Consider the following 14,805-nt stretch of genomic DNA (forward strand, 5'->3'; position numbering starts at 1 on the left):
TTGAGAAACACTAAACAATTTGTCCGGAACTGTTTTTATCATCTAAGAAACATTTCTAAACTCAGGCTACTTGTGTCAAAGGCAGAACTTGAGATGATTCATGCTTTTATCTCTTCTCGTTTGGATTATTGTAACAGTCTTTTTTACGTGTCTCAACAAACCAGCTCTGGATCGCCTTCAGTCTGTACAGAATGCAGCGGCAAGACTTTTAACTGGTACAAACAAGAGGTCACACATTACTCCAGTTCTGGCTTCTCTTCATTGGTTGCCTGTAAATTTTAGGGTTCATTTTAAAATTTTAGTTGTAACTTTTAGAGCTCTGCACGGTGAAGCTCCCCAGTATAACTCTGACCTGTTGAAACCTCGTGCTTCATCCCGAGCACTTAGGTCTTCAGGTCAGAGGCTACTGGTGGTCCCACGTACTAGATTTAAAACACGTGGGGATCGAGCTTTTCAGGCACCGAGGCTGTGGAACTCCCTGCCGTTGTCTTTACGCTGTCTAGACTCTACTGACTCCTTTAAAAAGCAGCTGAAGACATTTTTATACAAACGGGTTTTTAATTAATTTTAACTTGTATGCCTGATCTTATTGTGAAGCACTTTGTGATTTTTGTCTGTGAAATGTGCTATATAAATAAATTTTACTTACTTACTTAATAATAAAAAATAATCGAGTCCTCCTCAGGTTTTAAAATAACTTTATTTTACAATCCCAGATGAACAACATGTGACCTGTTATACCTTCTCGTTATTGGTTCAAAAATAACAGAAGCAGTGTGTAAACTAAGTAGACCCCATAATTCAATACTTTTTAGCACCAATAAGTTAAAATAATTCTTCCCTCTCATGCCATTATGGAGGAATCTTGGCCAACTCCTCTTTGCAAAATTGCTCCAGTTCATTGAAGTCCTTGGGCATTTGTGTGTGCGCAGCTTTCTTTAGAGCTCATTCAGCCTTTTAATTGGCTTGAATGTGGTCTGGACATTGACTGGGCCATTGCAACAGCTTTTTCTGCCATTCTGTTTTAGATTGACTGGTGTGTTTGGCATCATTGCTCTGTTGGTCAAGTCTGACAGATGGACTCACGTTTCACTCTAGAATACTTGATGTACAGAGGTGTTCCTGGTCAGCTCAGTGAGTGCAAAGTGCCCAGGTCCTGTGGCTGCACAACAAGAATAAATTGTTACCCATCAACCACTCTGCTTGACAGTTTATGTGCTGCGTTTGATTTTCACCAATTGTGGCACTGTGCACCATAGCTCAATATCATAGTTTGATTTTGTGTGTGCAAAATACATTTTTGCAGATATCTTGTGGTTCAGATACAATTTTCCAACCCTAGCCTGTGCTGCCATGTTCTTTTTAGAATTTAGAGGCTTTCTCCTGGTAATCCTTCCAAACAAGCAAGTCTTGTTCAGTCTTTTTCTTTGGATACTTTCATTAACTTGAATATTCTAATAGAGCCCTGTAGAGTCGGCGATGTGCATTTCTTTTCCAGTTTCTCTGAACATTGCACAGTTTGACCCAGAGGTGGGACCAAGTCATTGTTTTGCAAGTCTCAAGTAAGTCTCAAGTCTTTATCCTCAAGTCTCAAGTCAAGTCTCAAGTAATGTCAGGCAAGTCAGAGTCGAGTCTCAAGTCACTGGTGTAAAAGTCCGAGTCAAGTCACAAGTCTTAAACTTTGAATTTCAAGTCCTTTCGAGTCTTTAAAAAAACCCGAAAAAAAGCATGTTGCAGTTATATGCTAAATGTAAATATTAGACCATGTAATTTTAAAATCTGTGTTTTTCTCAACACATGACAAAATAGTGAACTTAGAAAATATACACAAATTGTGAAATTGCACCTCTTTAGAATGCAGCTCAATTAAACCTAGCTCCAAGAATAATTTTCACCGACAGTTCTGAGATAAGCTGCATGTTATTCTTGGATGCGGTTGTAGGACCAGCTTTAAAATCGCATGACAAAAATATCATACACATTAAAAAAAACTGTATCACCAACGGAGCCTGGACAACATTTGCTAGTTAGATGAAGTCAGCTATCTCATCGTAGCATATTTATATGCATATTTATAATCATACGGTTCTTGGAGTGAGTGCACACACTCATGAAGTTTAGTAACTTCAGGTCACTGCAACAAGCCCAGGTACAGTTTACCGACGGATGGGTGCAGGACCTTGAAACGCACCGTGTAGAACGAAAGACCATCGTACGTATCATAAGTTTACCAGTCTCACAAATCGTCGTCATAAATACACATTCGTTAACCGTTTATTAATAGGACCTTTGAGCTCAACGGTAATTAATTAGTAGTGGAAATAATTTCTGGTACCCATCACAGAAATGTAGCAGTGACAATAATACTGTATGCTGTAATCGCACTGGGCAATTAGTGATACAAAAAACCTGTTTTATCCTGTGAATAAAAGTATATGTTTTTGTCAGTGTACCATAATAACAGAGGCGAAATGCAATATTGTGTCAGGACAATTCACTATTTATGCACAATAAACAAAGGAGCGACAATTTCTGTTCAGCGCCAGACTTGCTTGTAACCTATATCACCAATTATGTTATGAAAATGACGTATTAACTACTACAAAACACTGACCTTCGTGTAAATGCTTGGAGCAGACTAACCTGTGAGCTGGAGGGTTCTGGGACGTTATATTTGATCTTTGAATGGCTGAAATCCAGGCCATCCGTCGCGTCTTTGTTACTTCGGAAACATGGCTCGAACAATTTCTCTTCAACGTCGTAATCCGATAACAACCGATCTCTTTACCCGTCGGCTTCCCGTGGCTGTCATGCGACCGGCTATTGCAGTTAATAATACAACAGCTTCTTGACATTTTTGTGTTTCTTTTTATCGCTGTGTGACTGATTTCAATTGAAAGCCTGCGTGCGCTAGTACCTCTTGCCACGAGTTCCCAGAATCCTTTGCGGTTTTACCCCTGAATGACATCACATTTTCAATCTCTATATAATATGCATGTTAAGTTTTATATTTGGGGTGAAATATCAAGTCTTTTCAAGTAAACCGGTTCAAGTCCAATTCAAGTCCCAGGTCATTGGTGTAAAAGTCCAAGTCAAGTCAAAAGTCTTAGAACATTTTTTCAAGTCAAGTCTAAAGTCATAAAATTAATGACTCGAGTCTGACTCGAGTCCAAGTCATGTGACTCGAGTCCACACCTCTGGTTTGACCTTCTGGTGATGTTGCTGAGATGTCCAGTCCTGGGAAGATTGGCATGTGTCTGACATTGTTTTCCACTCGTGAATAATCTTTATCGGTGTGGAATGATGAACTTCAAAGTATTTGAAACTTGTAACCCTTCCCAGACACACACCCAAATCCTCCAGACCTTCTAAAGATCAGATGATATTTTGTTTATGTTTCTTTTATCCTTCTTTCTTTCTTTAAAATTAAATCCTAATATGTAAAAGCTTGACAGTGAAAGAGTGTAAATATTGATTAATGTTGTTTTCAAAACTGCCTTTGTGGTCTTTCATACTCTGCATGTCTTGGAACAAAAACCACAGACACACCCAAGGTTAAAAGTATAATGTTGTCACGGTTGTTACGGTTCCATTATGAAACAGGTTACATTTATCAGCAGCATGTCTTAGACCACCCATATCTTTCAATTGAGCTGTAAATTTCGTGTCAGTGACATACCTGTAAAGTTTCTTAACTTCATCTTGAGTTTGTGTGACATTATTCCATTTAGAAATTCTGTCCATAGCCAGACAGGGAGGCACATGCATAGGTGTGTGCAAAAATAGGTGCTCCAGCTGAACACATCCCTATTTCCTGTACCTTTTTCCAAGTATTTATGAGTCACATCCAACAAAGTTTTAAACAATGGCTTCACTTTGATGGCAACTACACACCTAGAAACCTTCCAGATTACATTTGACTTTTAGTAGTCAATTGAGTGCATACATTTACAGCAAATTGTTGTTTTTGGTCATAGTTTTTCCCTTTCGAGCCAGACGTTAATTGATTTAGTGAGGCTGTTGTGGCAAAGGATTTGGCGCACACAGCAGTACAAGGTAAATGCATGTTTATTCACTGTTGCTTTTTAAGCTGTTTGTTCTCTGCAGCTGAATATGTGCTTAGAACAGTTCTGTCCTGTTCTCTCTATCTTCTCTGGGCTCCAGCAGTTACTCAAATAGGGAAGGCTTAATAACACAATGCCTGCCAGGACACCACACACCAGGACCCACTGGACCACCCCTCCACTGCATCTGAGATACATATCACACCATCACCTCACTCATAATTTTGTTAAAATAAAATAAAAAATTAAAATTGCTCGTTAATCTATAGTCAATCTATAGTCAGTCAAAAAAGAAGGAAAACAAAAACCTAATTTGTCCTTAAAGTTGGGAAATTACTGTTACACCAGTCAAAACATGAAAAAACCCACAGCTTAGCTCAATAAGATAAATATCTCAGAATGAAAAAGTACACTAAAGAATGAGCTCAACTAAATTTTAAATATACAAAAGAGATTTAAAAATTCCAAATCTAAACACGATACAATAAAGAGATTAAATCTTAAATGAATTAAAGTATTGTTTTTGCATCTGTAAAATTATGCAGAGTTAATGGAGTTGGAGTTTAGCATTGCAGCACAATCAGGTTTACATAAAGTGGACCAAGAGCCCTTTTATTCACTCACAGGTGACGTCCAAGCCGTACAGTCATCATGCATTCCTGTTTTTCTTGCTGCAACTGTTCAATGTCAGTTCTGTGAAAGATAATTCTTAAAAGGTATTATCTGTGGATCTGTGTATTGACAAAGACTACAGGTCGTGACTACATTTAACCGGAGCAATAAAGCTATTTTTACTTGTGGCTATTTGCACAATAGAAGGGGTAAAAAGAGATGACACACCAGTCTAATGAACTTGAATGCTTGCACCTGCACACCTGTGTTTTTCAATATTTTGCACAACACTATATCATAATTATTGTATCACAACATATGGATCAAATAAACCTCTTTTCAAAATGTCAATTTCTGGAATTTGCACATTAGCTGTTCATTATTATGTCATAACTGTTCAAACTCCAGGAAAGGTAGAAAAATGTGTACTCTAGTTATTTGTAGTGAGCACTGTAGAATTGCAAACATTTTCCAGGGTAGTCAGCGATGTCATTGCAAAAACACGCTTAAATGGTTTTGACCTTTTTTAAAAAAAAAAGAAATGTATTTTAAATGAGATCGAGTTTGAACACACTTTAATATAACAGACGGTCATGTTAAAAACGGCACTAAAAGCTTGTGACGAGATGCTCGATCCTCCAGCTCTGCCCACTGCACTGCTGAATGATGAGTTCATAGTAAAAGTTTGCTCCCTGGGCGATTTCAAGGCATCTGTTTGTTGCTTTGTTTATGATTGCTTGGCCCTGCCACAGTTTGAGAGAAAGTATGAGGCAACAGTGCACAACAAGTGTTTGTAAAAAAAAACATTGGAGTATGTCAGTAGGAGCATCTGAACATTTTTGACTTTAGCACCTCCCACCAGTGGCACCTGAAAAGACACTATACAGGGACGCCATTTAAACATTACCATGATTGTTATCGACCAAGATCTTACTTGTTTGAAGTCCCAGTGCATGTGTAGTTCATTCGTTTTTGCCAGTGGACACTCCTGCAGGGCGGGAGAACTTCCAGAGCCTGGATCAACCAGGCAGCGATTACTGTTATAATTGTGAGATGTAATCCCCCCAATGATTATTTCACCATCTGTGTTGTAGTAGCAGTGCTGTTAAAAGGAAAAGTAATAATTTCAGATTATTTTTTAGTCATATTTATTATCCTGGTAGTTTGGTACTCTACATTACCTGTGGTTGTTGGAAGTTGCATCCATGCAGGATGGGGATATTTCCTGGAACAGGTCCTTGGTCCACACAGTGGCTCTTATGAAGGTCGTTCCGTAACTGGAGTGTCAAAATTGCTTAATTGCTTTGTACTGAATCATATACTCACTGTGTGGGTACAGTTTCTCAAATATATATTTAAATCTCCTGGGCTTTGCTACTACATGTTTTTTTAAACTTTTTTTTTTTTAATTTACCACATTTAGAGTCTTAAATCATGGAAATCCTCCTGAAATACAACTGAACTTTTAACACAACCACATTTCTTATCTTGAACTTACTCTAATAGATATTTTTGTCCTTGTGACAAAGTGCTCAAAAAGCAAAATAAAAAGCCACTTACCACACCATAACCCAACATGTTATCCCATGTTGACAGACTGGTGTAGACATTTTCCAAGTACCATTTGAAGGGTTTACATTTAAGCGTCTCTCTGAGCTCCTTCCTCTGAGACACATCACCAATATCGACCACGTGATCCTGTGTGTCAGATGTCACACCAGAAAGCATGATTTCCACAGTAACATTCTTATTTCTGATGATATTTCTGATCAATAAGAAGAAAATATTGTATAGACTTTATTGTATTGTATAGACTTATACAGTGAACTTTTAAATAGAACAATATATTTAGGGACAAAACAGCCAACCACTAAAAGGAAGCATCTCTCCTGAATAAATAGGACAAATAGTATGCCAGGTACAAAAAAAGTTGAAGAAAGACATTCCTCAGTTTAAGCTTGTAATTGGTAGTGTAAGCTAATTTGCATTATAAAGTAATTTATAATATAGGCCAGGGGTCGGCAACCTGCGGCTCCGGAGCCGCATGCGGCTCTTTAGTCCTTATAGTGTGGCTCCGCGTGGTTTGGGAAAATAAATTAGAAGTATTTAGCTGAAGTGTATTTTATTTGTCTTTAGTTCTTTTTTAACTTGTAGCTCTAAATTGGAAGATTATTGTGATATTGAAATATAAAAATAAAATTATATTTTATTATTTTTCATCGCTCAAAATAAGCATCACACTCGCGGAAGCCGGTGTACCCGCCGAAACAACGTGCATTTATCGAGACTTTCAACCCCAGGTAGGCCAATTATGGATCTTCGGATCCACATTATGCCAGCAGCTGTTCTCCACTGTGAACTATGTTAAAAACAAACAGCGCTCACACCTTACAGATGACAGCTTACAGTCCTTCGTAAAGATGAAAGTGACTTCGTACAGCCCCGATTTGCAGACGCTGTGCGCAGAGGTTCAGGAGCAGAAGTCCCATTGTAAACATACCACAGCAGACCCGACGATGTTTCCATGAACACACTTTTCAACATCTCAGGTAAAATACATATTTAGGCAGAAATTTGCAAATATCTATTTTTTTTTAGCAGCATGGTGCTTTTTTTCCAATTACTTTTTAAAAGTCAGGTCAAGGCTCCAAAAGCCCAAAGGCGATATGAGGGGGGCGGCTCACAACAGTTTTTGTTTGCTGGATCATTGTAGTTCAGCTTTCCTTTTGTTATATTTCTTTAAGAGTTCAAAATGTGTTAATTACATAAATAAAATGTAATTTTCTCTGTAGCACTTCATGGATTTCACAAGCAGCACACCTTAGTTGCTCTGTGGATTCTTTTAAAAAGCAGTTAAAAACTTTTCTTTTCAAACAAGCCTTTTGTTGATCCACGTATTTTATATTCTTTACATTATTTACATTTGATCTTTTACATTGCGTATAATGTCTATTGATTGTATTGTTTATTTTAATCTTTGTGTACAGCGCTTTGTGACTGCCTGTCTGTTAAAAGCGCTTAACAAATAAACTTTACTTACTTACTTTAGTTGTTCACACAAAGCATAAAGGTAAAAAACAAACAAACAATATATGCAGTGTTATCTTCATTTTAGGTGTCAAAAAGTATTTGCGGCTCCCAGTGTTTTCTTTTGCTTGGAAACCGGGTCCAAGTGGCTCTTTGGGTGTTAAAGGTTGCTGACCCCTGATATAGGCTATACATACTCAGCTGTGATGATCCAGATCTGTCCATATAGAAATAAACTTTATTGGATACCTACTTTTCTTATGTTCGGGTCCATATCTATATCCTTGGACTCTGTTAGAGTAGCCTTGCAAGATTTGCAGTTTGTGTTTGTGTGGGTCTCAAACTTAAATGAGCTCTGGGCCCCTGCTGGCACTGTCATGTCATGTGAGGGACACTTTAGTGTTCAAGTAGTACAAAAAAACCCAACCAAACAAACAAGAAAACACTCACAAATATTTCTGAAAATGTAGTCTTTCAAATACTGTATAACAAGACAAAATTGCAAACGTGAACACAACTTTTTTCCCTCCCTCTTAACTAACTGAAGTCTTTCATTGAAGTACCAAATCAGGGCTCGCAAAATTTCAAAATCTCTGGTAGCCCTTCCGGCAGACACTCTTCAGTTTTTGGTAGCCCAAAATAAATTTAAGTAGCCTGAAAAAAAAGAGGACAATTTTTTGATTGACTTAAAAAATTGTTAAAACACAAATTACAACAACTGTAAAAGAATACAATCATCAACTCAAATATTTGGTTCTAATTGAACAGAAATTTCTATGAACTTGTAAGAACTGTGTAGAACATGGATCAGTCTGTGTCAGATCCTGAATCTGACATTTCCACTGAAGTCACGGGTAAGAGGTAAGTGGAACCAAGATCATTTGCTTTGTTTGCAAAGGCTGCTACATTGTGCCAAAGGTAGTTCACTCTTTGCAACATCGCGCTGTTCTAAACAGCTTTTTCTTCTGCGTTTCTTCTGGACTTCTTGTTGTGCTTGGTTCATTTTTAGTAGTTTTTTTGCAATTGGCGTTTGTTCTGGGAAAGATACTGCAGACTGAGCAATAATGCATTTCTTGCATTTCTCATGGGTTCTAATGGGGTCTTTCTTAAAATTACTGGTCCCAGTAACAAAGGTGCTTGTCGACTCAGAAATCGAGGGAAACAAGACACACCCGGCAGAACATGATGTTATTTAGCTCGTCATATTCCAGCCACAGAAATTCTTTTGTCCATGAAACCAAAAAAAGCTGCGCTTTTGTTTTTGCCTCATAGCCTGATTTGTCATATCTTTTCCGTTTTGTGATCGGCTTTTCTTTGGTGGTCCCTTCTTCACCCTGACCTGTCTTATTTGGCTCTGCAGAACTAAAATACCTGCGTAAATCCATCTGCTTTTACACAGGCACTTGCATAATGATCAGCGATTCTCTGCGCAATCAACCTGCATCACAGGTTTAAGCTTGCTGCGGGAGATTTCACTTGTCACGTTTGAATAGTAAGCTAATGAGTGATAAGACGATGTCAGAGGAACTGGTGCGCAACTAATCTGTCACTCACCAGTCAGTAGCTGCCGCTCTCTATTCACAGTTTGCGCCATCGCAAAGTGAAAGTGAAGCAAAAAACAAGCGGAAATTCAAACGCGATTTCAATATGTCACATACTGACAGCTACGTTTGCCAAAGAATGCAAAAGCATTGACATATTCTTTCTTCCTATGACAGCCTGACGGGCAGGGCTGAGATAGATTTTGGTAGCCCGAACAGAAAAATCGCTAGCCCCGGGACGTCGGGCTAGCGATTTTGCGAGCCCTGCAAATAAACACTTGGTCCTCTCTTTCTGGCCAGACATGTAGCAGCACTTCTGCTATCATTTGGCTTCTATTTAACAAAATAAAAATGCAGAAATAAGTGTACACATTAGTTTTTGACTCTGTCACTGAACTAACACAGCCAATCCCTCAACATGTTTCTCTGCTCATATTGCCTTCATATTAACTCATTTTTAACATTGTACTCAACAACAAACAAATCCAAGAAAAAATTTCAGGGGCCAAATTGCATTATATTTCTTCACGTCTATAAGTACCACAAGTAGGGGTTTGAGACCCCACCTACAGCAGACCATGGAAACTAATACCATTAAGCTCGTGGCACACTGATCTTAATGCCAGATGAGGTTTGAAACTCTCCAGTTTCTGAGTCACCAGTGTTGGTGGCTTTTACACACTATGTGTCGTCCTATATGGTGACTCCACCAATAACTTTATACAGCCTCACCTTTTGTCTGAAGTAACATGTTATATTTTCCATTAGACTCCCCTCCCTGAAAGCCCACTTTCGATTGATTAGCTACCATTTTCTTATCAGAACTCAGTGCTTGAAAACCCCGCCTCCTCATGTCTGCGGTGACCATATAAGGAAATCTGTGCCAAACTGACATAATGTTAGCACAAGACTGGAAACAAACATTGCAAATTAAGCTAACAGGGGTTGCATTTACACATACTGAGCTAATTATTTCGAAATCTAGTCACATTTCAGATGAGTATCCAATACATAACAGAAAAAAGCAAGAGTGCAGTAGGTACAATTTAAATTAATAAATGTGTGTGAAGAAGTTGAATTAGGTGAAAACACCTTTAGATCATTAGCACACATGATATGCAGTATTTTTAACAGACAATGTTTCAAGAATACAAAATTTTACAGCGTATTCATGTGAAGGACAGATTTCACATGTTCTGTTTATAATCTAATGAGTTTGACAAGTAAAACACTCAAGAATACATATACTAAACTAGAGATGGCACGATACCACTTTTTTATGTCCGATACGATATCATAAATTTGGATATCTGCCGATACCGATATGAATCCGATATAGTGGTTTTTAATCAATAAAACTGTTTTTTAATATCTTGCTGCTTTTTGTATAAGTTCATACTCAAGTTAAAAACAAAACAAAACACTAAAGCTATTCTGTTAAACCTGTATGCAAAAAATACACTGCACCCAAAAAATTTCATAGTTCAGCAAAACTGATCAATCTAATAAACTTAAACCTGCTCCATCCTCCCTATTCTGGTATTTTAAAGAGTAAGCATCCTAACTAATCGGGCTCTAAAACTCCCAGCAAAAAAAAATAGGGAACCCCCTCCACCTCATGATGCTTAATCGATGTAATCAACTTTAATTTGATGCAGTGTGAAAAACAATGCACAGAAATCAATTATTTTTCAAGAATAATTAAATAGATTCAACATCTTTCTTCAACAGAACTGCAGAGATGGTACTTTCCCAAAGGAAAAAGTACTGTACTAGGGTATATTAGACTTAACAGTTACTATATACAGTTATGGACTTCTATACATTTTACATCAGATTAAAACTTTGGGTGTAAGATTCAGATAATTATTTATTAAAAGCTCGACATTTTAAATGAGAATAAGAAAGAAAAGTATGTCTTTGTGCCCCCTTCTCCCTGTTAATGCCCTATCGGCCCCCCTGGCTAAACTTTGCTAGATCCGCCCCTGCACAGTTACCAGCCGTCAGCTGCGTAGAAAAAGATCCTGGAGTAGAAAGTAATATTAAATACATTCTAACAACAGCTGATCAAGCTTAAACGTGCTGCTGTTGTTCAGCCGCTGGTTTCCTCTTTCTGGCACGAAGTGGGCCAAAAACAAACAAGAGACACGGACTCGCGACAGAAAAGCCGATCAGCTGATCATTGATCAGTTTCACATTGAAGTAGCAGCAGAAGAGAGAGAGAGAGAGAGAGGCAGTCGCTCCATATATCGGTTGATAAGCTTAACGCGGGAATGCTTTACAAACATTCAGAGATGAACTTACACACTTGCTTTACTTCTCTCTGGGATCACTTCCTCGGAGGTGAAATGCTGGTTTGGTAGCGAAGCTCCAAATACTCAACCAGACCGCCGACAGGTCTCACACGCCACAACCGCTCTATCACATGATGCATACTGCTCCAAAGTGCTACAGTTATGAGGCGAGTTACGGCGTGTCGCAAGTTTTGTGAGGTGCTTTTTTGATATTTAATGGATCGGATTACATTTTTTATTTCGCTCCGATCCAGTAATTTACGTCAGTATCGGACCGATACCGATACGTAATATCGGATCGGTCCATCTCTATACTAAACATAAACTTTAGATTATAAATCATCATACAAACCTCCAGTGGGACGTTCCACGCGATAAATACATTTTTCTTGTATTCATCTAACCAGATATCTGCCACCCTCAGAGCATTTCTTCTCATGGCAGGGCTGAGATCAGGTGCATATGGTTTATGGGCCCTCTCGATGTGGGCTATCCTCGAGCAGGGCACAACCTCTATACTTCCTCCGCACAGCCACACCTGAGTAGACACAGATCAGACGGCCGTGATCGGCAAATCTTCAATCTTAAATAGTTTAAAAGCGTGGACTATAATATTATTACTAATAACTTACACGAATTCCAAGTTCAACATTTTCCCCACCATAAACTGTCATCCCACCATCCAGCCCACCAATTTCTCCAAGAAAAGCTCTGTCTGCTGCAAAGATTCCCATAACAGAGGGACTCCTGTGCAAAAACCAACACATGAGTTTTTTTCCCCAACAATTCTCTACCTATATTGTCTGCAATCCAATGTCACTTGAGATACATTTTGTGATGCTGTCTCTATCGCCTCTTTGCTTGCACGCTTCACGTACTTCCCCGGTTGTGATTCATCCATCTTCTTTACCCACTCAGAGCTAAAGTGCTCGTATGTGCACCACATTGCCCAGTCAAAGCCATGAGAAAATGGGATATATCTTTCCACGTGTAGGTCATCAAAATGGACCTTATCAAAGACAGGGGACACTACAACAGTCCTGTCAGCTTTGATCCTGTCCAGCAAAGGTTCTGCCCTGCAGAAGAGGAACAAATAAGACACCAAGAGAACTTTCCAGTATGTCATTTTTCTGTTCATAAGATTTCATCCAAAATTACTGTTTTTATCTGAACTTGAAGCGCTAGCAAAAGAAATAATTCATTAAATAAGGAGGGAAACAGGTACTTCATTGGTGGAGGATGTGTTCCTCGACTTCCTACTTTACTCTTGTTTTCCTGGGGGGAAAAAACAAACCATAAAGTTAAAACATGTACTTACCATCCTTCTGTGGCTTCAATATGGGCATCTAAAATGGCCACAACGTCAGCTGTGGCATGCTCCCAACCGGATATCCGGGACTGTGATAAGCCCATTTGTTGCGTATGTCTCACTTTCTTCAATAATCCGGGCATCTCTTTGTTAATTTGATCTATGTAGTCTTGTAAGGGTTTTCCAAGGTCATCTGGAATTGAAATAGAGATCTGTGACAAAGCTGATGTAGTTCAAAATACTGAGTGACATTAGCGAGGACTATCTTTGTAAGCTTACTGTAATTGCTGTAGTCATCCACCAGAATGATTTCTTTCAGCAGCTTCTTTGGAGTGTGGGTGATTATACTTTGTATTGCTCTCTTAATGACAGACAGGGCCTCATTTATGTAGATGAGTATCACACTGATGCTCGGCAGATCTTTGGGATATTTCTTTGCCAGACATCTAAACGGCGTGAGATGGTGTGTATTAGATTAATGTTTTAGTAAGCTCAAACAGACCATTAGCCCAGCCCCGTTTTTCGAGGTTTACTTGGGAGTAGTGAGATAGTTTTAAGCTCTTCTAGGACAAAGGATGACAACATTGGAATTTGCAGCAGAAAATAAATAAATAACTAAAAATACTTGACTGTCATGGATCTCATTAATAAAATGTACCTGCTGTCTCTTGTGTCTTGAAGCTTCCTGTCAAGTGGCAGCTGGTTACTCAGGAAGGCATTGTATCCATAAATCTGAAACAGACCTTCAGCTTCCTTCTGCTCTTGTTCTGTCAGGCCATCGCCCCACTTGGTAAACAGGACGGAGTTTGGGTATAACTTTGGCATAACGATCTTCTCTTCTTCTTTGTCCACATTTCGTAAAATGGAATTTGTGAAATTCTTTTGACCTAAAACCTCGGTTAGCTTTGCTTTTGTGGAGGTTAAAAAACAGAAGGATGAAAACTGTTATTCATGGTTGGGGCAAAAAAAGAAGAAATTGGCAGAATTGTTTCGACTTATCAAGTGCTCTTCAAAAATTCGTCACACAGATCAAATCTAGCATACATCTTTCCCCCTTTGGGTTCCTAACATTGAAAAAGAAAAAAAATGTACAACACCACCTTCATCATGGCCATATTTATATCTATATTACCGAATTTCCCAGGGGAACCCACCCGAGGGATTAATAAAGTTTTATCTTATCTTATCTTATTTGTTATGATTAAATACAACAACCAAAACATGAGCAGGGTAAAGCAATGTCTATAAAAATGAAAAATGGATGAATACGCTTGAAGACCATATGAGATGGACCAAGCTGTGTTTAACAGCAACATTCGCCAAGAAAACTATACACAGGAAACCTTAGTGGACAATTCTTTTTTTATGCAATGAATAGCATTAAAGAAAAAGCATTGAAAGGAGATTTCTCATTGGTTGCAACCCTTATAGTTAGCAGTCTTGGCTTGCTCTGTCTCATTCAGTTCTGCTTTCAGGTAATGGTAGCAGTGGTGGCGATGTAGAATCCCAATAGCATTTTGCTCTACACTGGAAGCACATCCTCCAGACCAACCACCAACCAACACCACCATGACTTAACAGAGCAACTATTCATAAAAAGAGAGCCATGAGATTGGGAGTACACATTTACTTTTGACACACATACATTTCTTGTGAATGGTGGATTTTTACAATGTGATAGCTAATAATAGGTTAAGCTATTTCACTGAAGGGTAACTTTATCAATAATGTTGAAAAGAAGTCAGCGTGTGAGAATGTGAACTTTGAAACTGATACTCACTCAGTTTGTTTAGAGTCTGTTCGATCCTCTCCAGTTTTCTCTTTAAAAGTTCTTGATCAGCTACTCCCTCAGGAATAGATTTTCTGGGTGTACAACTTCTATTTGTGTAGATGATGAAAATGTATAGTGACAACAGAAATGATCCGATTATTCCAACTCTTCGTATGTTTAGCTTCAT

General features: G+C 38.5%; 1 protein-coding gene across 1 annotated transcript; it reads right to left on the reverse strand.

Annotated features, from left to right (window-relative positions):
• Positions 1–5,284: 5,284 nt before the first annotated feature.
• Positions 5,285–14,805, reverse strand: LOC309710511 (putative polypeptide N-acetylgalactosaminyltransferase 8; the record flags this gene model as incomplete). Its single annotated transcript, XM_082540049.1, has 11 exons — positions 5,285–5,419; positions 5,611–5,778; positions 5,858–5,953; positions 6,237–6,374; positions 11,891–12,076; positions 12,171–12,285; positions 12,417–12,614; positions 12,857–13,040; positions 13,127–13,293; positions 13,506–13,755; positions 14,628–14,805. 11 exons carry the CDS (start codon positions 14,803–14,805, stop codon positions 5,285–5,287), a joined length of 1,815 nt encoding a protein of 604 aa, XP_082396175.1.

Source organism: Aulonocara stuartgranti (genome assembly GCF_965226115.1).
Source record: "Aulonocara stuartgranti genome assembly, chromosome: 7".
NCBI classification, from domain to species: domain Eukaryota; kingdom Metazoa; phylum Chordata; class Actinopteri; order Cichliformes; family Cichlidae; genus Aulonocara; species Aulonocara stuartgranti.